Raw genomic sequence first — 26,860 nt, forward strand, 5'->3', positions numbered from 1 at the left:
GCCAAAAACTACTTCTGTGTCTAAAAAAATGATGCATGGGCCACGTGTACAGGCCCCTATGCCTAAAAAACAAATTATCAAAATGGCTGAGGATTTAATTACCTTGATCAGGGGTACCCATCCCCCTCCTGCTATGAGGCCTAGGCAAGGCACTGACTATGAATCTTAAGATCAGGTTTCTATTTCTTCTGATTCCTCTTTCTGATCAGGAATTATCTATACCCACTTATGAGGACTCTGATGCAGAAGACTCCATCCCTTCTGCTTCTCCGCCTGAGGATTTTTCTTTTGGAGAAACCTTGCATACCTTAAGAGAACACTTTCACTGGGAGAGTCAGGATTTCTCAGAATCTAAAAAGAGACTTGGGGATTTCCTTCTTCTTCCTCAGCATAGGCCTTTGGCTATACCTCCTGTTCTAGACATTGTTGATGATGTTTTTTCAGAATCCAGTATGACTCCTGATTCACTGCCTCTGGCTCCTAGTTAGCCAGACAGATACTACAGGGTTCCTGACTCCCTCAAATTCCTTTTTAAAAATCCTTCTGCTGACCCTGAAACCATTTCTCAAGGTCCCAAGGGCGTTAAGGCCTCCTCTGCTAAAAATCCTACCCCTTCTGATAGAGATTCCAGGATGCTGGATAGATGGGGTAAGAAGGTTTACACGTCTGCAACATTGGCAATTTCATATGCTTAAATATCAACAGCATGTCATGGGTTTACTTAAACAGAAAATTATGTTGATTTCTGACTGTGTGGAAAATAAAGAGTTGCAAGATTTATTGCATTCAGCTGAACAAGTTGGAAAACATACTTTGCAATGTGGTTTTGATTCCTTGGAAGCCTCTTGCAGGGCTGCTGTAACTGGATCTGTGATAAGAAGGCATGCTTGGCTCAAGGAGCAAAGTCTGCCTGACCATGTTAAAGCAAAATTGTTGGATGCTCCTTTACAACAGGACAGACTATTTGTCAGTAAGGCTGAAGAAGTTTTGAAAAAGATGGAAGATAAAGATAAATCTATGAAAGATTTCCTACAAGTGCAGCCTCCCAGGTTTAGCAGGCACTGGCCTACTAAGAACTGGTCCTTTCCAGAACCCACTAGAGCCGCTCAGGTCAAACCCAGGCATTCCAAAGGATCCAGGTTTCAGTCGCAAGGGAAATCTGGAAGCAACAAGGCACATTCCTATGGTAAACAGTCTCAATGACTTTCCACTGCAAACACCAAACACTTATCTTTTGGCCGCCCCTTTGAGGGGGAAACTGGCACTTTATGCACGAAACTGGCAACTGATTACCCAGGACAAATGGATTTTAAATATAGTATCCCAGGGATACAGATTTCATTTCCACACATTGCCAATCCCAAACAGATGGCCAGATCTGCCTCCAAATCAATGGGCAGAGGCCCAGAAACAAGTTATGTCCCTCATGAATATGGGGGCCATTCAACCAGTACCAGAAAAGGAAAAGGGACAAGGTTTTTATTCAAGACTTTTCCTGGTACCCAGAAATGACAAATCATGGCGTCCAATTCTGGACTTATCCATTCTAAATACAATTCTAGACATTCCAAAATTCAAGATGCTGATTCTCCAACAGTTGCTACCTATGCTAGGCAAGGATGCCTGGTTGGTAACTCTAGACTTAAAAGAGGCATACCTGCATATCCCAATCAGGGAATCTTGCAAAAGATACCTCCTCTTCAAGGCAGGCTATTTGCATTACCAGTTCTCTGCACTGCCCTTTGGCTTATCTACTGTGCCTGGCACCAGTAATTGCTTTTTGCAGGCAAAGAAATATTCAAATTTATCCATACCTGGACAATTGTCTAATTCAGGCAAAAAACAAGGACACTCTTCTAAAACATATGGCGTTTGTAAAAAGGCTTCTAACTTGTCTAGGGTACACCATAAACGAAAATAAATCACAACTGGTACCCTCTCAAATAATTACATTCCTGGGTGCAAGCTTGAATACAACTGCCCAGATGACTTACCTTACGCCAGAAAAACAAATTCAATTAATGACTTACTTCAAACAGGTGGCCACAAATCCCAGCTATCTGCAAGACAAATTCCGCAGGCCTTGGGGTTCATGGCCTCCTGCATTCTTCTAATTCCATATGCAAGACTGCATATGAGAAAACTTCAATGGTACCTAAAAAGCTTATGAAGTCAACATTGTCACAGCCTGGAAACAATGACTCCTATCATTCCTTTCCTGCAACTAGAGTTCCTATGGTGGGCAGAGGCCTGCCACCAAAACAAGGGACTGTCATTCATTCCACTCCCTGCCGCCCAAACCCTGACTACAGACACATCAGACTATGCTTGGGGGGGGGGGTGCATCTGGCAGGGAGATGCATTCAGGGCCAATGCAGTCCAACTCAAATGCACCTACATATCAGTCAGAAAGAGATACTAGCTGTACAGAATGCTCTGACAGCCTTCAAGGACTATCTTCATCCAGGACAACTACTGATAACGACAGACAACACCACAGTCATGTGGTACATAAACAAGCAGGGGGGTACACATTCCTACCCCCTTTGCAGACTAGCCATGGCATTGTGGAACAAGGCCTTGACTTATCAGATACATCTACAAGCTGAATTCATGCCAGAAAAGCAAAATACTCTGGCAGACGAACTAAGCAGAAATATTATGGACCCACACGAATGGAAACTGGATCCACAAATCTTCAGCATGTTGACACGCAAATGGGGGAACCCAGACATAGATCTTTTTGCCTCACCCCAAAACTATCAGTTGGACAAATTTTGCACAAGAATTCATCACAAAAAATCTTGGAAAGTGGATGCTCTATCCTTCAGCTGGTAAAACCTATCAGTCTGTGCCTTTCCCCCTCTGCCTCTGCTCTCCAAGGTCTTACTAAAAGTCAGACAGGAAAAACCAAAAATGATTCTGATTGCTCCAGACTGGCCTCGCCAACACTGGTACCAACACCTGCGCAATATGTCGCACCTTCCTCCTTGATACTGCCTCAGACACCTTACCTACTGTCTCAGCAGAACTATCAAATTCTGCACACTCAGCTCCAAACTTTGAATCTTGCAGCATGGCCAATCAACTAATTTCACCAGTTACATCTCTCAGCAAACATGTGATGGATGTCATTTTGGAGGCTAGAAGGCCTAGTACTAGAAAATCTTATGCTGACAAATGGAAAAGATTCTGTGCCTGGAACCAAGCACAAGGAATAAGCACAGCAATGCCCAATATTCCTCAGATTCTGCAATACTTAACTGAGATGCTTCACAAGGGCCTATCTTTTTCTTCCATAAAAATCCATGCCTCTGCAATTTCAGCTCATTACAACACAGAGCCTCCCCTCTTTTCTCATCCTCTGCTAAAGTAGTACCTGAGAGGGGCCAAAAATTTAAGACCTCCCAGGAGAGCACCAACTCCTGCATGGGACCTCAAATTTGTTTTGGAAAAACTCACTTTACCTCCTTTTGAGCCAGCTGCTACTGTGGACCTAAAATTTCTCTCTTGGAAAACAGCTTTTCTTTTAGCAGTCACTTCAGCTAGAAGGATTTCAGAGCTACAGGCTCTTATGGCAGTGGAGCCTTTCATTATGTCTTACCCAGACAGGGTGGTCCTCAGGACCAATCCATCCTTTATGCCTAAAGTGGTATCCAGTGTGGCCCTTAATCAGACCATTCATCTGCCAACTTTCTTTCCAAATCCACAGAACAAGGGTGAGCGGATTCTGCATTCATTAGATGTACACAGACAACTAAGATTCTACTCAAACAGGACAAAATCACTAAGAAAATCCGAACAATTGCTGGTGGCATTTGCTGCAGGGGCAGAGGGAAAGGCTATTTCAAAGCAGACTATTTCAAAATGGATAAGCCATTGTATTCGTTTCTGCCATATGCACCATGATAAACCAGTCCCCAAGGGGATCAGATCTCATTCCACCAGGGCTGCATCTACTTTGGCAGCCTTTCTCAGAGGGGTTCCTACCAGAGACATTCTAGAAGCTGCTACCTGGAGCTCAGTTCATACGTTTACCAAACATTACCATTTACCTCTCTTCTCTAAATCCAGAGCTGGCTTTGCCACTGCTGTCCTGCAGGACCTTATAGCTGCTCCTAATGCTTTATAAATCCATCCTCCCAACCATAGCTTTGGGATTCTACCCAAATGTAATGACTGCAACAGTGAAACACAAAGAACATAGTATAGTTGTGTACACTTACCGTAAATGTAGATGTTCGAGTGTATTCACTGTTGCAGTCCTGGTTACCCACCCTCCAACCCCCTGTTTTTCTCTTGCTATACCTCTCCTTTCTTTTATTATGCTTAAAGCCTTTTTGTTATTTGCTTTTGTTTGGAGGTATATTTTTTGTGTTTTAAATGTTATACATATATATAGATATATATTTTGCTCCACATTTGGGGGGCATCTGACATCTGGGGCAAGAAAAATTGATGTAATGGCATTGGCTGCATGTTTTATACCCCTGACGACCTGATGTCATGGAAGAAGGGACAGCAACCGACACAGGACCCAAGACTTTGTTAATCAGGCCGACTGAGGGCAACCTGCCAGCAGATTACCCAAATGTAATGACTGCAACAGTGAATACACTCGAACATCTACATTTATGCTATGTGTACACAACTGTACTTTTTAGCACGTCGCCACTCAGATACATTTTGGAACTGCTCTTTATTGTAAGAGGGAAAAAAATTCAGTTTCCAGCTAGGTGTTTGACAATTTCTTCATACTGTCTTGGAAGTTGGTACAGATATTTGTAGAATGTATGGATACCAGGGTAATGACACCAACTATCCTTCTAGCTAGGACTTTCATTGCAAGGATAACACAGTGACCTCCATCATGTGGTTTTTCAACTACAGCTTTGCTTATCTTATAGGAACTATTGTTCAAGTGCTCCAAGAAATGGCTTTTTCTAAATAAAAGTTTGAGCCTTTTGAAAAACCTTTTCAAGTTTTCATCAGCATTTATTGCAGCTATGTTTGGCACCCTCCTTCATAAAACAACTCTTGTGAAAACTCAAGGTCAGTTCTTGTTACATGTGCTATCAAATATGCTTTAAAGGAATGTTATGAAAGTGTTCCTTGATTAGAGCATTCACATGCTCAGTGATTCCTTCTGTACTGCTTTCTGACATTTCAGGTAACAAAACTCTAGAGCCCATTAGCATTGTCATGACTCATAGAAGTTCTACCGTCTGTTTGACTATCATAACGCATATTGGGCAGTGCAGTGGTGCAGCGGTTAATGCTGTCGCCTCACAGCAAGAGGTTCTCTGGTTCGATTCTTGGCTGGGGTGCCTTCTGTGTGGAGTTTGCATGTTCTCCCAGCGTTCCCATGGGTTTCCTCTGGGTACTCCGGTTTCCTCCCACATTCTAAAGACATGCTTCTCGAGCGTTTCTCCCCGGGCCTCCGCTAAAAACAGGATCTGTGGAACCTAGTCGGACTTTCCCGGTCAACAAATGTTAAATAAATAAATAAATAAAATAAAAAAATAGCTTGACTATTGATTATTGCCTTTGTCTGAATTCCTGCTACTGTTATGATAGGAAAACTGTTGAGCCTTCTAAACAGTGTTAGTAAAGGCTTGTGCCCTGTAGCCAACCTGAAGTTTCTGTCAGATAGGTACTGACTGAATTTCATTACTCAAAAAATTAGAGCAAGTATTTCATGATGTGAGAATACTTTTTGTTGTCTGCAGGAAAAAGAGCCCTTAATGTATAAGCAGTTAGCTATTCATCCCCTGAAGGCAGTCACATTTTGAATCACTGCATCTGTGTCATAAACTGAGGCATCAAAAGTTACCAGTAATTGTTGAAGGTAATGTACCAGCAGATTGCATAGTTTTGAGACCATAAACTGATAGCTCTGAAACAGCACAAAGTCTGTTGTAATTCCACCACTACAACAGAGATTTGCAAAATGTGCTGTTGCATGATTTAAAAATTGTTTACTGGTGACTGTTGCTGCACCTTTTACATCCCTGCTAAATATGTGTTCTAATTCTCAGGTCAGTGTATCTAAAAGTAGGGAGAATACTCTGAGGTGTGGCAACCTTTGACTTGGTATATACATTTCACAGCGTCTGCATTAACAGTGTCAATCATGTGATAATCACAATTATTTATATCATCTACATGTACAATCTTTCAGTCACAAATTAGCATTTCCTTACATTTTGTTGAAGAATTTTGCTCACGTATTTCCATTATCATGGTTTATTATCTTTCAGTTGCTTACGCAGCAGTGCTAACACTGTATTTTGTTTAGGCATTGAGCTTTTTATAGTAATTAGTCATGCAAAGAAATGGCTGTAACTATTTCATACGTGTGTTTGTGGGAGAAAGAGGTGATGCGGCATGAATGGCTTTCACCTTCTCTACATAAGGATGTATCCCTTTCCAATCAAACACATTCACTTGACATTCAGGCTTTGATTTGCCAGTTACACACATTAACTCATTTATGCCTACAGAACTGATTGTATTGTGTTCTGAGTTGTACCTACAGCACTAGCTGTTTGTGAGCTGCCTTTTTTCCACAGCGCCACCTACAGTACAAAAGGCAGATCACAGCCAGCAATATTGTTTCACAGCATTTTGATCATGGTACTGCATTTTATGACATTCGATTAAGCAGAAATATGAATAATTTTAACTGAACAAGTAAGACAAAAAGCTGCTTCACATGTTCAGTTTAAAAGGTTTTCACCACATCTAAATTTACTGTGACTGAGCCTCAGGCAGTTGCTGTCCAGCCTGCCAGCACTCAGGAATTTGAATCTTCATTACTTCATTATCTGATTGTCAGCAGAAGTGAACGAGTTACTCCTCAGTCCACTGTTTTGCAGGTGTTGCTTTATCTTTCCAGTAGTCTAATTATAGAAGTGCATAATCATGTTCAGATCTTTGAATTTTTTTTAAGTATTCTCTGAACAAATTGTGATACAGAACTTAACATTGCATGGTAGTCTGTTATACACAAACAAACTTCATGTGTGAATTAACTTATTTTTAGAATCATCAAGTAATACTCGTTGACAAGCTGTAGCTAGATCTGTTTTAGAAAAAAGTTCCATTACTCATCATGTCAATCAGTTGTTCCACTTGACAGAGAAAATATGTTTAGTAACTGCATCCTGATTAACACTCATAATCACTCCAATTATATATGACAGTGATGTGGTTTTACAACAGGGAAAATCCGAGCTAATCATTTATTATGCTGCATTGGACTAGTAACACATATCAAGCCTTTCAGACTCTACAATTGCTCTGTCCTTCATTGCAAAAGGTAAGAGTCTACTTTTGAAAAACTATGCTGCAACATCTTGCCTCACCAAAGTTGCAGCTTTAACACCTTGCAGTGTTCTGTGGTCCTAACAAAGCATTTTGTCATGCAGATCATCTAGTACTTATGTAAATTTAAACTCATACAATACGCATTAACTCATGTACTCAATTTGTTTCCATTTAAAACATTTTCTGTATCCATTTCCTCTCATACAAAATGGTTGTTCACATTTTGCTACACAACACATATTCTTTCTGCTTTTTCTTGCAAGCTATAGTCATTGTTTCTTTCATTCAAAACAACTAGACTATTACTTTGTTTTTTAAGCTTCAAAGTATATTTAAGAATTACAAGAAACAATGTGTAAAACATTTGATGTTATGTTGTCAATTTTCATTCTGTCCTCAACTAATGGATTCGGATTTGATCCCTCTAATCCGAGTTGGCAATTGCTAAAGCTCATGGCAACCAAGAACTCTGGAGCTTCTCCCTTACCCACAATATGCCAGCCCCAATTATCTCAGGTTTTATTTGCCGCTTTCAGCATAAGATGCGGTTGCCAGTACTCTCAAGCTCTTGTCAGATAAGTCTTTTTTAAAACATTTTGTTGATCACTTTCCTATTGCTAACTTTTTCTTGTACTTTCTAAATGTTTGGAAGTTTTTCCCTTTTTCTGTACCATGTGTACCCATGGCTGGCCTTAGGCATAGGCCAACTAGGCGGCTGCCGGTGTAGCAGGGGCACTTTTCCAGTATTTATTTGGTGTAGGTAGACCAGGATGGGGGCACCAGGTAATGTGTTGGGGAGCGCCGTGAAGCTGTTTTGCCTAGGGCACCAGTTGACCTAGGGCCGCTCCTGTGTGTACCTCTGATACTATTGTTAGTATCCTTTTCCTCTACCTAGCATAGTTTTAAAATACCATTGTTGGTAGTCTTTTTTTTTGCTGTCTTCTCTTCTCTTTACATATTAAAAAAGTAAAACAAATGGTAGATTAGTTGTTTAGAACTTTCCTTCGTATTTTTGTCTTTCTTAGGATTGTCTATGCTGTTAAAATGGCGATAAATTACCAGCAGTTTTCAAAAAATGTACAAAGTATGAACGTAAGTTGCCTTTGTCAGACACCTACACTTTGTACGTATATTGCTTGGGACCACTTAACCTACAAGAAAACTGCTCCATATGTCATGCATTTAATCTCAGGGATTTAGTAGAGTGCAAGAATAAACTTATTCTTAAGGGCATGTTACCTACTTCTTTTGGAGAGGCTATTTCGGTGGAAAAATCTCCATAAAGTAAGACAAAAGTGAAATCTTTGTCTCCAAAGCTTTCATCATCTTCATCGGCATCTGAATCCTCTAAAAAATTACATTCTAAGGATCCAGCCTCAACCTCAGATCACAAGAAATCAAAAAGGTGGGATCCAAAGTCTTCAGATCCAACAAAGTCAAAGTTATTTGATCCTACCTTACCAGATCTGACAGTTTCTGTGTCTGATTATAATACTGCTGAACAGTCAAACATGGTTATATTACCAAGGACTTAGTACTCTCCTTTAGAGGACCCTATGCCCTCAAAAGTACCCTCACCATTTTTGGAAATATGCAGACCCCCATCAGTTTTGCCCACTTGTTCTTTTAGGAGTCTTACAGAAGAAGATGTGGGGAGAGTGGTGAGGAAGATTCTCTTGACAAATGGACAGATAGGTATTCCTTCAGCTTTTACCCATCTGGGTCAGGAGATCTGATTATCTACAACACCTCCAATCCAAGTTCCCCCTCTGACTCCGGTTACTGTTTCAAAGTCTCTGGATCCTAGATGTCTGGATTCATCTGGCTCAGATCACAGGATCGTTTTGTCCTTGGATCCGACACATTCTCTGAGCACTCTGATTCCATCGGATCCAGAGAACTCTTGGAGCCAAAGCCTCCCTGTCAGATCTGAGGTGTTGCAGTTGACTCTGAAGTTTTTAGAGCCATCTTTGTGCCTCCGAGAGTCTGCATTGGACAGCTCGGCTCCAGCTTCCACCTCTGAGATTTTGCCCTCGGAGCGGGGGAGGACCGCAGACCAAAAGCTCACCTTTTCAGGTCTGGGGTCCTGTCTGTCTTTCTGTCTCTCTGGGACAATCTGCCTTTGAGGTTACAAAGAGAGTTTTCACTACCTCAGCAGAAAAGGCAGATCCATTCTCCTAGGATCCATAATCTGTAACCTTGATGTCACAGCACTCAGAGCCTCACCAAGTCTTTTCACAGGGACAGCCAGTACCAAGACCCCAGGTTTCCATGCAAGGCATGTTGATTTCTTTTTCTGATACCTCCCCAGAGCACCCCACTAAAGAGGTCCATAAGAAGAAGACATGTAAGAGGAAGCACATAGACTCACCTGAGGAGTTCATCACAGAAGACACAGATTTCGATAAAGGCAGAGGGTCCCCATGGTCACCACCTGAAGATGTTTCATTCAGAGATATCCTCGAAATCCTTAAGCAGAGAGGTGGCTGGATGCCCAGCAACCCTTCGTCTAAGGAGTCTATTTTCCTGGAGGCCTTTAATACTATACCGTCTACCTACTGGGTGACCCCACCTACTGATGAGCTCATTGAGTTGATCTCTTTGTGGACGTGAAAAGAACCTGACATCACTGAGCCCATACCTTGGAGACTAGATAAGATTATGACACCACAAGCAGATAACCAGTTCTGGGGGAAAGGGGTGCCTGTTGATGCCATGGTCGTAGCGGTGGCCACCAAAAAGGAACTTGCCGAGGAGAGTTCCATTGTCCCCCCAACAGGGAGTCACGGATAATGGACAGATTTGAGAAGCATGTCTATGCTTCAGTGACCTTTGCCTTAAGGTCTCTGAACTATTTGGCACACTTTACTAGACGTCAGTGGAACTTGATTAAAGAGTTGTCAAATACCCTCTCAGGAGCTGTTTCAGAAGAAGTTCAGGCATCTGTGACTTTCCACATAGCTACCCTGCAGTCCATATCCAATTCTTCCATGAGGTTGATTTCAGATGTAGCAGAAGGAACCTTAAAGGCAGTGGTTCTGGCATTTCCATTAAGAGGCATGCTTGGATGTGCTTGTGTAATTTTGCGGAGCCCTTCAAGTCTTCTTTCATCATTTTCCCCTTTGATGGCACTTCTTTGTTTGGCCCCAAGGTGAGGGACACACTTTCCAGGTGTGAAAAGGATGGGAAAACCTTGTATACCATAGGCGTACATTTTTTGACCCCTCAGAGATTCTTTTTGCAGAATCAGTGGGATGGATGACAAATGAGGTTCAAGAAGCCTCATGGCTCATTCCAAGACACACATGAAGGAGGTTCCTCCAGAGGCAGAAGAGGGAAATCTAACAGTCGATGCCACCCCTGCGGCAGAGGCGGTCTGCAAAACCAGGATTCCAGGGAATCTTTCTTTAACAAACCCTATCAGCTCTCCCAAAAGGAGGCTCCATTGCCCACCTCTGGAGGTAATCAGGGATCACTTATCCCTGCATCAGAGAGCCTGTTTAAAAATAAATGATACTTGGGTGTAGAGGATTATTTCCAGGGGTTATATAATTCCCTTTTCCCTTCCTCCTCCAAAATCATAGAAATTCCCTGATGTTCTACCCAGTCAGAGGGAACTAGCAGCTATTCAAATACAAAAGGTGCTAGAAAAAGAGTCACCCAAGAGGTCCCGCCAGACCAATTAGAATCTGGAACTTACTCAATATTCTTTTTAGTGCCAAAGAAAAGAGGGGACTGGAGACCAGTTCTGGATCTCAGCAATCTAAACAAATCTGTTCAAAAACCAAGTTCCAGATGGCCACGGTTCAGTCTATTCTCCCTTTTCTGAGCAAGGATGACTGGATGTGCTCAGTAGACCTTCAGGATGTGTACTATCACATAAAAATGAACAGATGATCCAGAAGGTACTTACGCTTCTGGCTAGGAGCTAGTCATGACCAATTTAAAGTTCTTCCCTTTGGACTCACCACATCCCCCAGGGTGTTCACCAACTGCACGGTGGTAGTAGCAACTCACGTGAGACAGCAGGGATTCCGGGTGTTTCCATATTTAGATTACTGTCTCATTACCGCTCAAACCAGGCAGCAGCTAACACGGGCAAGAGATCAGGTTCTCAAGACTTGCTCTCTTCTGGGGATAACTATAAACTATGAAAAGTCACCGCTACAACCAACTCAAGGTCTAGAGTTAATAGAAGCTATACTCAACACAAAATCATCATCTACCTCACTTAAGAGTTCAGACCATCAGATCACAGGTCAGAAAGATAATCTGCAGTACCAACATTTCAGCTCGTCTTACATTGCAAGCTCTAGATTCAATGGTAGTGGCATTAACAGTAGTACCTTTAGCCAGATTATACATGAGAATACTTCAGTGGGTGTTAGCCACACAATGGTCAATACTTTACCAGCCAATGTCGTATCAGATACAAATAACTCAGATATGTAAGAGAGATTTCAAGTGGTGTATTCAGTCAGACAAGGTTCTATAAGGCTGTCTGTTCATTCCCTCTCAGCCCGATGCCATAGTCACCACGGCCACTTCCCAGCAGGGGTGGGGGGGATTCTTTGGGAAAACTGTCCAAGGCTGTTGGTTCTTCCAAAGAGGCCAACCTGCATATCAATGTCCTAGAGGTGAGAGTAGTGCTTTTAGCATTCCAGGCTTGTCAGGATGCTCTCCCTTTGGGGATGATTGCAGTTCAAACAGACATGTCAGTACTTGGTACTTCAACAAACAAGGAGGAACCAGATCCTACCCCTTGTTTCAAGAAGATCTGAGAGTGTTGCAGTGGCATTTTCTCATAGCAACACACATGCAGGGGAAATCCAATGTGATAGCAGACAAACTGAGCAGGTGCATTCTCCTACCTCATGAATGGTCCCTCAACCAGAATGTTATAGAAATGATCTTGCACCAGTGGGGCCAGCCTTGCTGCAATCTTTTTTGTTCCCCCTGAACTACAAATGCAGCAACTACTTTGCTTTAATCCCCCCACAGGGGGAATCACGGAGGGATGTTCTACTTACGATTGGCTCCCTGGTCTCCTTTACGCTTATCCACCCATTTCGCTCATTCTGATGTTCCTACAGAAAGCTGCTATGTGGAAGAGCAAGATCATCCTTATTGCACCTTACTGGCCTCAATAGATTTGGTTTCCCTTCCTTTGGCCTCACTTTACACAAATCTTGGATTCTGGATTGGACTCCAGAGCTTCTGTCTCATCTGACCGCCATGATTCATCCAGGCTGACTGACTGGCTTCTCCAATTCCATTAATAGTCAGCCAACCTATGATCTCTTCACCTGTCCATCACATACTTTTATCTTCCCATAAACCTTCTACAAGGAAACTTTACTCTAGCAAATGGAAGAAATTTGTTCACTGGGCCCAAAGTAATCATATTGAACCTTTGTCAGCTCCCACACATAGCATCCTGGAATTTTTTACACATCTTTTTCAACAATTAGATAGTGAGTCTACTGTTAAAGTTCATTTAGCATCAATATCAAACTTTCATATTGGTTTTGATGGATCTTCTGTTGCCTTTCATAAACTGAGCAAAGCCTTCTTAAAATGTATTCTCCTTTTAAGACCCCCCCCCTTTTAAAGATCCTACTCCTCCATGGGACCTAAATTTGGTACTGCAGTCTTTTACTCAGGCCCCCTTTGAACCAGCAGCTACGTGTTACCTTAAATACCTTTCCTGGAAAGCAGTTTTTCTGGTTGCTATAACTTCTGCCAGAAGAATTTCTGAAATTCAAGCCTTGTCCTCTGAATCACCATACTTGATTTTCCACAAGGATAGTCACATTGTGAACTAACTCTTCCTTTCTGTCTAAGGTGGTGTCAGAATCTAATATTAATCAGTCAATCAGTTTACTGGTATTCTTTCCTAAATTTGCTAACAAAGATGAATACATGTTGCATGTATTGGATGTCCACAGACAATTATGTTTTTATTTACATAGAGCAAAAGAATTCAGAGAAACTGACCAATGATTTGTTTCATTCGCAGAATTAAAATTGGGAAAACCAGTTGCCAGAGTTACATTATCAAGATGGCTGACCGATTGCATTTCATTTGTGTATAACAAATTGGGCATTTCTCTACCAAAACCGTTAAGAGCCCATTCTATTTGCTCCATGGCTACTTCCTCAGTATTCCAAGCCAGAACGTTTATGGATGATGTATGTTCAGCAGCAACTTGTGCTTCTGCCCACACTTTTGTTAATCATTACAAAGTGGATCTGGTCTCCAGGGGTAGAGCACCAGTTGGCTCAGTGGTGCTTAGGAATATCCTTTCTTGAGTCCACCCAAGATTATAGGTAGCTGGGGACTCTGTTCCATTAGTTGAGAATAGAATGAAAATTGACAACATCAGACAAAGAAGTTATGTGCTCAGTATAAAATTCCATCTGTGTTGTCCATTTTCATTCTTCCTCAACTCCCCTGCCACCAACCGCCATCCATGAAACTCCTAGAAGAATGAGTGGTTATAAGACACCTATGCCCTTTTTTACTGAACACCAAATATATAGCCTTCTCCAAGTCTATACACTAGTTTTTCTTTCTGCTATAAGTCAGCAAACAAAATCTGAGGTAATTGGGGTTGGTGCATTGTGGGTAAGGGAGAAGTTCGAGAGTTCTTGGTTGCCACTATCTTTAGCAACGGCCAAGCCTCGGATCCGAACCCATTCGTTGAGTAAGAATGAAAATGGACAACACAGATGCAATGTTATGATGAGTACATAACTTATTTTTCATTTGTAATGGATACTATTTCATCTCTGTCACTCTCTATGTCCACCTTTTTATCATTTGTAGTACATGTAGGCATAAATTCCTTTTCATTCTGATTTTTAGGTCTTGTGGGAGAGTATTCCAACATTTTGATACATATGGGGAATGCAACTTTCATGCTTGTTTGCATTTTTAAATATATTTATTATTCTTATACTTTACTTGTGATGAGTTGACTGCAGTGTGCTACTGTATATGCTTTATTTTTCTCTTTAGGTACTTTGTATTCACAGACTTGTGGAGTGTAAACGTAGGTGAAGTCAGCGTTCCTGCTGAATGATACTGCACCAAAAAAACAGGAAACAATACGTAGAAGAAGTGTAGTACCAAAACACGTAGGAACATTCAATAAACCAACATAAGAAGCTGTAACAATAAAACCATTTAATGGAAATAAGAATGAGCGCTTTCGCGTGGTCCATCCACGCTTCATCAGATGAATTACTAAATCTGTATACAGAGTTTATATACATCCGCTAAGCGCGGGAAAGTCTGCTCATTAACCAATTAACTTAAATTAAACATTTAATTCTCCAAAGGGCATGTTACTGAATACACATTCTATATATAAAACATATACATTTCTCGTGCCCCTAGGAGCAATGCAAGAAACTGAAATATATATGCAAGATAGATGAAAATATATGCATTAAATAAAAACTTATGATATAAAACACAAGACACAAAAAATATATATAAAAAGTGTGGAGTGTGTTTATATGTGTTAACTTCAGTAATAAAACCCTTTTTAACCTTTATAAGCTGTAATTGTCTCTTGTTTGTGTACAACACCTGTCTGTCCCAGATGCTTTTTCAATTGTTTATGTGATTTTCATACTTAAAGCATCTGTATTACATTGGAAAAAATGTAATTCAGTTCAGAAAGTATCTTCTTCTGGGAGTCCTAACTCTGAGTGCCACTCATTAATTCATTGTTTCTTCCAAACTGGAACCAAATTCACCATTCATAGGATATTGTCTCAGTTCAGAAATATTGTTTCATTAGACTTCAGATTCCAGTCATTAAAACAAAATCTTTCTATACTCACCGACAATTTAGGTTTAAAGTGCCCATTTAACATTTTAACAGTGTAGTTGTGGATTTTAATTTTGTAAGATCTCATTCAATATTTTACAGTATGGTGGTACAAGGCAAAACTGCAAATGTTAACAGTCATATTCAAGATAGAAAAAAATAGAGATAGATCCCAGAAACCATTCTGTCCCACACTGAGTTACTTTTTAGTTTTACTATGGCAATGATAATGTTAACAACTTCCATTGCATTAATAGACAGGCGCAACAGAATATGAAGGGCATTGCTACTAGATGGCAGATTGTATAAGATTTTCTAGATGTGCTAAGCTGTTGGGTCTTCTGATGACAGAAGCCCAGAAGCTTAGATCATGTAAGAAGACCACAAGTGCACTACAGATAAAGGACAGAAGGACAGAGTTATAGCAACATGTGGCCATGAGAAGAGTGGCAGAAGCATAGTTAGGAATCTAAGAGGTGAGTTCTAAGCTTTTGTTTTGATGTATTTTGGGTTTATGATTTGTTTTAGGACATGTGGGAGAGTATTCCAACATTTTAATACATATGAGGAATGCATTGCTTCACTGTGTTTATTGTTTTGTCTATGGACTTAGTTAAGATATGTGTCCTTAGACATGAGGGATCTAGATGCAGAATACCATAACATTACTATCTTAAGTGCTGGACATTTGTTTGGCTGATGGGGAGTACCATAGCATTCCTGTCTTCGGTGCTCGATATCTGTTTTGGTGATGCTCTGGGCCAGTTTAAGTTGACTGAATTTTGATCGTTGGGGAATTCCATCCTGTTCATTTGGTTTAGTGCTAGACAATGATGGGTTTTACTTGGATGATAGTTTGCAAATTTTGCATTTTATTATAACATTGTTCCAGTTTTATTAAAAGGGAGGAACTGACATTTGTAAGTAGGGAAGAGGGATGGGAGAGAGTTGTGAATGTATTTGAGAGGGCAGTGGTCTTTCTAGATTGTAAGGTAAGGTAGGGGGATGCTTTGCAGATGAGACGTAATTTGCCACAAATATCGCTCACTTCTTTCCTGTGTATGCAGAAGGTAACGCCATATTGGCTTTAAATTATTTGATTCTTCTCAGCTGAGTTGTCAAAGTTCTTTTCACCACTTTTTCTTCTTTAGGTATTATGTGCTTTGAAGAAATTCACATGCAGGCTGAGGAATGATTTTGAAACCAATTTATTAATAGCATGCACAGATTGTTGCCTGCATACAAACAGAGGTTTGATGGACAGACTATGCAAAAAAAAAAAAAAAATTGCTTCTTAACCATGAACATGGATCACAGACTGCACACCATGGCAGGTTTAGCCATTCAGTAGTGTAAAATTTGGCTCTAGGTGATTTTGGATATGTTGACATGTTGACTAATGTCACCAAAATGGGCATGGGTAGTTACTGGTGATAAATGGATTGAGGACCTGCCCTACTCCAACCTATGCCAGGGACCCATGCTAACGGTAGGAGGGATGGATGTGCCCTTGTTGGCCAGTGTGTGCTTGCCATAATGCCCAGCAGCCCAAGGTCAATAAGCTACTGGCTGCCCAGTGTTCAGTTGCCCAGACAAGTTTACCTGGGATAACTCTTTTGAGTGAAAGCTAGACAAAGAAACAATCAACCTGCCAAAAGTAGTTTCACTGACATGACGCAGCTTGGAAGTGGATGACATAATGATACAGAGGAAGCTGGACATCCTATGTATCCAAGAGACAAGATGGAAGGGCAGTGCAGCAAGGTGGCTTCGGACTCAGAGTCTATCACTCAGGAGGAGGACAGGCTAGAAATAGTGTCAGAATTGTGGTAAGAGACAGGTTTCAGAAGACCGGGAGGGATGTCATCAAAATCAGTGACAGACTCCTGGCAGTCAGATTGTGGTGTAATGATTGGGTGGTATTCATAATCTCAGCCTATGCCCCACTGCAGGGTTGTGATAGTGAGGAGAAGAGTGCATTGATACAGTAGTTGCAGGACCTACTAGATAAAAGCAGGACAACATGAATTAGTGTTGATAATGGGTGACTTGAATGCACATATCATGACAGACAGAACAGGATATGAGGATTGCCTGGGTCCACATTTGTGGGGCAACTGGCCTAAAGAAGAGGCCATTCTAATCTAGACTTCTGTCAGGCAAATGGCTTGATAATAGCCAACACATGGTTCAGAAAAAGAGACAATCACAAGGTCACATACAAGAGTGGCCGTCATGCAGCTCATGTAGACTTCCTCCTAGTAAGGAAAGGGCACTGAGGTAAAAACAGTGATTGCAAAGTCATTCCCAGTGAAACAGCCCACAGCATAAACCACTGGTTGCCACAATCAGGCGCAAGCAGTGGTCTAAAGTCAACGGAGACCAGGCTGAAGACCTGGAAGTTGACTAGAGAGAAAGTACAACAGTTCAAGGAGGTACTGGGGCTCTAGTACCCCAAGAAGAGGAGGAGGAAATAGGTGGAGTTGAAGAAGAATTTCAGTGCCTCAAAACAGCATGTGTGAGGACTGGAGAACAAATATGTGGCCGAGCCAGGTATGGAAATAAAGTACATAAGGAAAGCTGATGGTGGAATGCAGAAGTCCAGGAAGTCATCAGAAGAAAGGAGGAGTGCAGGAAAAAGTGGGCGATAGAAAAGACCGACCAGACTAGGAAGGAATAATGGTTGGTTAATAAAGAAGCTAAGAAAGGAGTTGCAATAGCAAAGAATAGGACATCGAAGGCATTCTGCCAGCTTCTGGAAAGTGACTCAGTAGTTGGCACAAAAACTATATCAGATTGCGAGACAAAGACAGAAAGATAAAGAAGATGTTCAGACACCTTTCATAAGGGATGCTTGCAACAATCTGCTCACCAGCCCACAGGACATCAAAGGCAGATGTAATGAGGACTTCCAGCAGCTTCTAAGTGAAGGAAATGCCACAGAAGCTGTACTGCCCCAGACACAGCCTACAGTGAGAGAAGAAGAGCCCACCCTAGAAGAAGTAAGAATAGCACTAAGGAAAATGAAGTCAGAGAAAGCAGCAGGCCCCGATGAGGTCACAGCAGATGTGATAAAGATGCTGGGTGATTTGGGGAGAAATGGCTCCTTAAGGTATCCCAGATGATTGAAGAATTAGCATACTAGTGCCAATGTACAAGTACAAAGGGGAGAGCTTCAACTGTGTGCAGTACAGAGGCATCAGACTCCTGTCACATTGCATGAAAGTTCTGGAGAGAATGATTGATAAATGGATATGCAGAGTAGTAGAAAGTAAGATGGGAAATGAGCAGTTCAGATTCATATCAGGATGCAGCACAACCTGATGTTTGCAGTGAGACAGATAGTTGAGAAGAAGCTAAGAGATAAGGAAAGAGTCCATCTGGGCATTCCTAGACTCAGAGAAAGCATGCGACTGTGACAAGGTCCCAAGAAAGATGATTTGGGCAGCACTGCAGTGGTTTGAAGTCCCAGAAACATTGGTAGAATTAGTGCAGGCTATGTACAAGAACCCGATGATTCAAGTACGAACAGTGTTCAGTCTCACTGAGGGGTTCCCAGTTGGAGTAGGTGTACATCAGGGTTCAGCTCTGAGCCCACAGCTGTTCATACTGGTGATGGACTACATTAGCAAACAGGTCGAGGGGGAGCAGACCAAGTTGCAGTATGCAGACATTGTGCATTACAGGCAGACTCTGAGTAAGAACTTCAGCAAAATATAGGGGAATGGGATGCAAAACTGAAGGCACATGGGATGAAACTATGTACAGATGAGACAGTGGTAATGGCAGCAAATTGGAGAAATCAGAATAAAGAGAGAATTGAAACAGAAGGGAAGGCAGTGGAACAGGTTAACAGTTTCAAGTATCTGGGAAGGGTGGTTAAGGAGAAGGGAAGTCTGAATGAAAAGATCAAACCTGATATCAGAGGAGTTGCAGCAAACTGGCATAGTGTGTCAGATGTAGTAGAATGTAAGTTTAGAGAAGTGCAGTTATGCAGTTGGATTATAAAAGGAATTGTACCAGGAGTAACTGGCTGTACCAAGCTATGCTAATGGCGACTGTTGAAGTCCTACACCTGATTCATTAAAGGGAATTGGGTTTCCTTTGCAGAAAGAATCGCAGCACTGTACATTTGTGACCCTTTGTAGTGAACAAGGCCGAAGCAATGGAGTAGGCCATTCAGTTCAGTGGAAAGAGCATGCAAAGCAGCTGCTCCACCTGTATGTGGAACTAGGTACAGTGCCTGCAGATGGGGGTTGTACTGCACAGTCTGTGAGCCATAGGCCGAAGACCATGTGCATTCATGTTTGAGTGATGTGTGAGCTGTCCAGGTATTTCATAGATAAGTAGAAAATAAAGAGGTTTTACTGGTGAAACACAACTTGTTGGCAGGAACAAGTTGCCCAGTTACAAAGCCATTGTTTTGGATTTATTGGGCTTAATAGCACCTTATGCGTCATCTGTGAATTAAAGTATCACCTGCAGTTGCTTTACCAAATACTAGCTGTGTGCCTTGGTAAGAAGGGAGTGGCTGTTCTTTCTACTGCCTAGCTCACAGCTGAGAACAGGCAGTGTTTAATCCATGTTGTGCTTATGGGAGCAGGGATGGTGCCATATTGCTCCACTGACAAGCATTTCCTCAGTGAGTTGATAAGAGAAAAGCAATTGACTTGTCATGGACCTCTGTGGGGCCAAGCCATTCACATTCCCCATGCAAGAAGCTTTGCCACCTCTACTCAGACATAATCTGCTGCACCTAGAATAAAGAGGTGAATCTCAAATGTATTGGTTTCATTTGGTGAAACTGTTTTGGCTAAATGCTGTTAGCTGGGCACTTTGCCATCATGAAACTGATAGGATACTACCAGGGAAGCATCACTCACAGTGAACTTGAGTGAAAGTGTGCTATAGCCAAGTGTAATTGCTCACCTGACCACCATTTAACTGGTAATCTAACACTAAGGACATGGAAAATCTTAGAGTGCAACACATACAAGGACATCTTCACAAAATTATACCTGAAATGTGCAACACCTATTCTGCACCAGTGTTATTCTTGGTAGTGTGCTTCTAATATTTAAGTTTGCCAGGCAGCTGTTTTAACATGCTGTGCTGTATTACCATAAAATATATGGGATTCTGTTTAATAATTTATTTTTAATGGGGCCATTGCAGCAGTGTTAGAATGTAGCTTTAGATGGGAGATTTTTATCCTTTTTTTAATTTTTTATTTCAGCAAGCTATAAAAATAGATTCACGCAGAAGACCCAAAGAATATGCAATTACAAAATTCCTGCCATAATATGAATATAAGTATCTTCTACAGAGTTAACTTAGAGGATCTATATCATATTGTTAAATCACATTTCAGCGAATGCCTCTTCGTCGAACAACTAAAGAGCGAACATCTAATCATCGAACAAACATTTTCAGTGAAAAGATTCCTAGGGCAAGGTGATAGTTGGCTGCTTTCTGGAATTTGCCATTTTCCCCACTGTAGTACGATCTCGGAGTTGATATTTAGTTGGGGGGTGGGGGACAGCCCCCCAACTTGTGTTGGTATTTTGTTGTATGATTTTTCTCACGGTCACTAAGGGAGACTATTGTTGCTTTGCCCTAGGTGAGTTTTCACTTAAAAGTTAATTTGCTGATTAGGTTGTTTGATTATTAGATGTTTGATGAAGAGGTGTTCACTGAAATGTGATGTAGACCCAACTTATAAGATGCCAGCTTACACAAGTCCTTTCTTGCTGTGCTGTAATACAAGTGTAAGGATCTGTAATGGCAAAGAGAATTAACTTAGAAGATGCTATGTACTTTGCATTTTACAATAATTTTGCATACTCTTGAGTTATTTATTTATTGGTGATCCTGATTTTTAATATGAATACTTTCCAAACTAGACCATTGGTAATATAGCTTCTTCCATTTACAAACATAATCATGATCTACATATGTATCCTTTTTTCAGTGTAGTTATATTCCTTTACCCAAAAATATATAATGATATAGATACTGGTGCTTAATATCCCTCTTTTAATGATGGATTTCTATATTGAACAGTGTTAAATTTTGGTGTAGATGTACTTACTACCTGTATATAATAATAATGACACCATGTTATTAAGATACAGAATGTCAAAGCTACCATAGAACTGTGCATGAAGATTGTATTCATCTTTCTTAAAAATTACAAGATTTGAGCTTATATGGAATGTAGAGCTAGTTACCATGTCATTAAATATGAAGGTCTTGTTTATCATTTTTGATGATTACAAGATTTGAGCTTGTATAGCAAGGAGTCATATGTATGGCTCAAAGTTTAAAGGTCTCAAAGCATTTGCAAATGAATGCAAATTAAAGTTAAGGTAGCTGGTACATGTGTCTGTATTATGTTTCTTTTTCACACTAATCAGTGTTATCATGATTGTTGCAATGACTATTATGTTGTTACATTGTCAACAGTTCGCTTGGACTCATGTCACGCTGCTGATAATTGTCGCTCAGTCTCATCTTGTTATCCAGAATCTTTTTGAAGGGATGATCTGGTAAGGGTACATAGTTACTTTTTGTTTGAAATTATATTTCTTTAGTATCGCAGAAATGTAAGAACTGATGAATTTAAGACAGCCATCTTTGGCAGACAGTGGCAAAGCTCATTGAAGCTGACCATGTCCTTACTAACATGTACAATTGGTGCAGATCATACTTTATCTTTATCCCTAGATCTTTATTCGTAGTGTTCCCTCTACGTACCTCATGCACTTTAGAATTCTTCACTTTGTTTATCCTTGTATCCTCAATGGTTTTATCTGTGTACAAATATATCTGTCCCAGTGCTGTGATTATCTTGTACACTGTAGCCTAATAAAATACCACAGTATCTGTTAATGTGCTGTTTGGTGAAAATTGCTAACATGCTGCATCTTGTTTATAATATTCAGATATATAAAGATTTCAATCATGTCTTCTCACCCATCTGTCCAATTCCAGGATGCACATAAGGTTTGTGTTGGGATTCATGAAGGCCTACAACAAATGGTAAAAAAGCCCTGTTCTCACAGCAAGCTCATTTGCAATTCAGAGACATGTTAGCCACAACAAGGCAAGACCTCATTATCAGCTAATTTAATATCTTTGAATTGCAGTTATTACCACAATGTGCGGATTATTTCTGATTTGCATGTCTAGATAGTAAATTGCTGCTCATGTAGGCACTGGCATTCCCCCCATAGTCACACACTATCACACTGACACAAAAACACACACCACAATCCTTGAAGCCGTCTCACTGACCTATATAATAGCTTAAGTGCTGTTATGACACATTTGTAAAATCACTTGTTTCTAGTGTTTCCCCAACAACTGATCCCCGTACTGATGTTGTTACTGGTGTCTAATCACCAAAAAAGTATGGTGACGTGTACTGTTGTGGTACCTTCATGACTCCCAGCCTGTATCTTTCCTTATATGATGTCTAGCCAACATCACTATTTCCTTTCTTTGAAACTGGTTTTCTTTGAAATAGATGTTGAATGTTTGTATCCTTATAGGAATGCAGTCTCCAGAAATGGACGGGGGTAATCAACTGGAACCTTCTGTTCAGTGCCCTTTGTCCCACTGGATTTGTTCATTACTCACTCAAAGCCAGGAACTTTTAATTAAGACTGTTGGTCTTCCAGAGTGGTTTATCTACCTTGGTGTGCCTCCTTTCCAGCTTATTAAATCAGGAAAACCAATAATGCTCTTAATAAAAGAATATACCAACACAATTACAGTGTTACCAAATGGGACAACAAGAGCACTTTGGCGAGACATTCACTTACATGTGCAGATTATCATAAGTTTAACTTTTGTGTATTGGAGTAGGTTAAACATAATTGTGTTGGGGACTGGAAGAACTTTCTTTTGACTGGGAAATGATGTGGTAATTGAGACTTGATGCCACCACTTAATCTCGGTTTAAATTATACCATTTCAGTAATGAGTGAAGTAAAATTAAAAAATAAAGCATCTAGAATACGAAAAAAAAATACATTGAAATGTTTTGCCCAATGATGAGTGCTGTTAACTTCCTTTTATAAGCAGTATTCACTTTATTGGTTGTTTTATCATTTTTTTTATATTTAGATTGTTTTAACATCTACATCAAGTTTTTTTCTGTGATCGTTTATTTTTTTTTGGGGGGGGGGGGGTTGACAATGCTTTTTATTTGTAAGTTGTCCTTAACCAATTATTCACTGGTTCTGAAGATATCATTTTATGATGAAAGCACTAAACCATGATTTTAATGTTCTATATTAAAAGTTCCTGGCTTTGAGCACAAAGTTATCCTGGTTTTTTTTTTTTTGTTTTATTTTATTGAAGTTTATGTTACCAGATTCATGGCTCACTTGTTTGTTCTTTTTCTTTAATTGTGGTCATAAGACCAGCTGACACATTTTAGATCATTCTTTCATATTTCTTAGGTTTCACCCCATTCTTGTACTCCATTCCAAAAATGTATATTTTGTTGCATATTTTTGTGTATTTTTAGAGACAGCACCATCCTCTTCTGTCTGTATACTGTTTCAGATGAAGGCATCTTTCATGACTTGCAGTAGCATTAGTCTCTGTAGCATTCACTGGTCATTATTCTCCCATACTGAACTCCATTTGTCACCATACTTTGCCTTCTATTGTCTTCCAAGACACTAACACAGTTTTTCACTATGTGTCAAAGCTTGTTTTTTTCTTTTTCTTTTCTTTTTTTTTTTTTGTCTTTCATAAAGAACTATTTGTCGATCCTTCAGTCCTTATTAAATAAGAATGTTATTCATGCTGCCATATTAAACAAGAATGTTATTCTTGCTGTCATATCTGTAGTTCTTTGTTTCATTATCTTATTTCCTTTACATTTTAAAGTTCTTATAAAATTGTTGTATCTGTAAATGAACAAGTAAATGTGTCCCTCCCAGGTATGCTATTTTTTCCCTTTTGTTTTATCACTACCTTTATGATTATAAATCAGCATACTTGACTGTGAGCCAGAATCCGATCTTCAGTCTTTTTCTTCCAGTTAAACTGTACTGCATGTCCTCTATTGTTTTACCTTTCATCAATTACCAGAACTATTTGGTGGTGTTTTTCTCTTTTTTTTCTGTCATTATTTTACTGTGCTTTGTTACTACTTTCTTTCACTTTATTTCTTTAAATAGTAGGACTACCCTGCTGTTTTCTTGCATGCATTCCTTCTGCAATTAGAACATGATTTTTGGAGAGTTCAAGATGGTGGATGGCTGTTCAGCACACCATCTAGTGCTCTCCCAGTGTGAAATCTTAGATATTGTTTAAAAAACAGTGAACATTGTACATTTTTGGGGAAATGAGATTATTGACTAGCAGATACACTGCCTGGATGTCAGCAAAGAAATATATCTCAAGAAGAATAAGAAAACAATCAACTAGAAAAGAAGAGGAAAAAGTGGTGGGAGGAATTTCAAGACTGATCAGGAGGGAGCATACTTCTTTGCAACATTAGTGCAGAAGATGCTGTCCTGTAAACTATGAGGAAAAAAAATAAGCCATATGCATTCAGAAAAATTTGTAACAGCACGTGAAAATGATTTGAAAAGCTTTGGGTATTAAACAATAGTTTGATAAACTGTCAAACTTGAAGAATTCAGAGTAGAAATGAGGGAGAGAATGACAGTGGGGCATTCAATGGAGAAGTGTTGCAAAACGTAGTAGATCTAGAAGACAAGAGCACAAAGATAAAAAATGAGGTTCTGTGCAATACCAGAGAGGTTGAGTGGAGTGGAAAAGAAGGTACAAAAAGTAACTGGATGAGTGTTCCATGGAAGGATTTGTTAGCTGAGAAAGCTGCATCATTATGTCTTTTCTTCAAATTTAGCCTTCAGAAAGCAGCCAAGACCCATATCGGTTAAAATGTAGTCATGCCAGCAGAAGGAGGTGTTTATAAAAAAACTATGGCAAAAAGGAAAGGTGTCGACCATTGATGTTGTCATGGCATTTGTTGAACATGATTCTTCACTTTATACTAGACAAGAGAAGGAGGAAAATTATTCTAATCATTAGGAGTTGTTAATGAAACTCAAAGTTTGATTTAATCTGTTATACCAGGCAGTTTTTAGAATATTTTTCCAAGTTGGTCAGAAAATTATATGGAGGCAGATCAGTCTTTGGAGAGGAAAAGACTTAAAAAAAATTCAGTCAACAGAACTACAGTCCTCAAAACAAAATGCATTCTGCTTCTTACTCCTCTACAAGAAAGGAGGACACAAGATATAGTGTGACAGTGGAGCTCTTTCTATTGTTTCACAGAAAAAATGCTTTAGTGGCAGAGAGAAACCCAGGGTCTGACTAGAAGGAGTATAAGAAAATTGGATTTGATCCAGTTACTAGTATTTCAAGAATGCAAAGAATGGGAAGAAGACCGACAACTAGCCACAAAAAGCTGGGATTATAATTTGGTGATAAGCTATGGCCTATGGAAAAAAAACTTTATATAAAGTGAACTTGGTAAGTAATAGATGAAATGTAGAACATCAAACTTGTTTTGTATTGTTTATTTCATATTGGTGGGAAACTTAGTACAAATCAATCCCGTTCTCTTATGGTTGCCTATGAAGGAAGGAACTGAATGGAGAAAATATGTTTAAGTAAAATAGTTTTCATTGAAATATATTTTCTGTTAAATACTTTAATATCATTGTAAAATATATTATATAAGTAAAATGTATGTTTCTGAATAAGGCTAAAGACGTGCATATGGTAATGCATAGTATATACAGTAGGTGGAAGTAACTGTTTGTTAAGGATTAACTGACTTGGACATTTGATATGAGATCTCTAGCTGCTGAGAGCTGGACTAACTTATTTGTGTAAAAATAAAGGTTAATCACAATCATTTCTTTTTCCTGTGTATGATGTTTCTTTTTTCTATGCATGATGTTAGAAAAAAAAGAGTAAAGAATGTAGAGTAAATCAAGGGAACATGTTAAAAATGAAACAAAAAAATGGAAAAATGCAAGATGATCCTGAAAGCAGCATGTGATTCTTTTTGTGACAGCTTAAGATACGTGGGAGAAGACCAAACAGAAGATTGTTAAAAGACTGGACATGGACAGTAACATACAGGCAGGGAACATGTTCTTAGTTCTTTTGATCCTGTATGTAAACCAGCATGCTTATACCAGCCAGAGGAAAAGTTTTGGTTGACACTTGATAACGAGTTGAAGTTTATTTGAGAAGTGAAGAATAAAATGGAAAAAGTAAGATTCTTCCTGTTGAACAAAGGGATTTATGACTACCTGCTTCAAAGAGTACTTTAAAGCTACACATTTGAAACTTTGATTTGTATCCTTCTGCTTGTATTATATGTAAAAGTGGAAAAAAGATGGTGATGGCTCAAGGAGGAAGTGCAAGTGATGCATAGAGGTTAGGTTTGTTGAACCAACCCTTTAGGAAGAATATAAATAATTATTCAGTTATACACAATTGTACTATATTTATAAATTGGCAGACATTATAAAGACTATAAATGAGTGAGGGAATAGAGAAAAGAGATTTTATCAATAGGAATGTGTACAACTAAGAATACAGAAAACAGGTAGGAGATTGCAGGAGGCAATTGGAATACCTTAACAAAGCAACAGTGTTACTGGAAGCAAACAAGTTGGAGTTAAAAT

The 26,860-nt window shown here is 39.8% G+C and overlaps 1 protein-coding gene across 1 annotated transcript in view; it reads left to right on the top strand.

The window, feature by feature from the left end:
- CDS1 (CDP-diacylglycerol synthase 1) overlaps positions 1-26,860 on the top strand; it is a 1,285,468-nt gene that overhangs the window by 731,591 nt on the left and 527,017 nt on the right. The window contains exon 7 of the mRNA XM_044058908.1: positions 21,636-21,718. Coding sequence (XP_043914843.1) covers positions 21,636-21,718 — 83 coding nt within the window. The remainder of the gene's footprint in view (positions 1-21,635; positions 21,719-26,860) is intronic.

The sequence above is a fragment of the Protopterus annectens genome, chromosome 17.part0, assembly GCF_019279795.1.
Source record: "Protopterus annectens isolate FY-2018-M chromosome 17.part0, PAN1.0, whole genome shotgun sequence".
Lineage (NCBI taxonomy): Eukaryota > Metazoa > Chordata > Ceratodontiformes > Protopteridae > Protopterus > Protopterus annectens.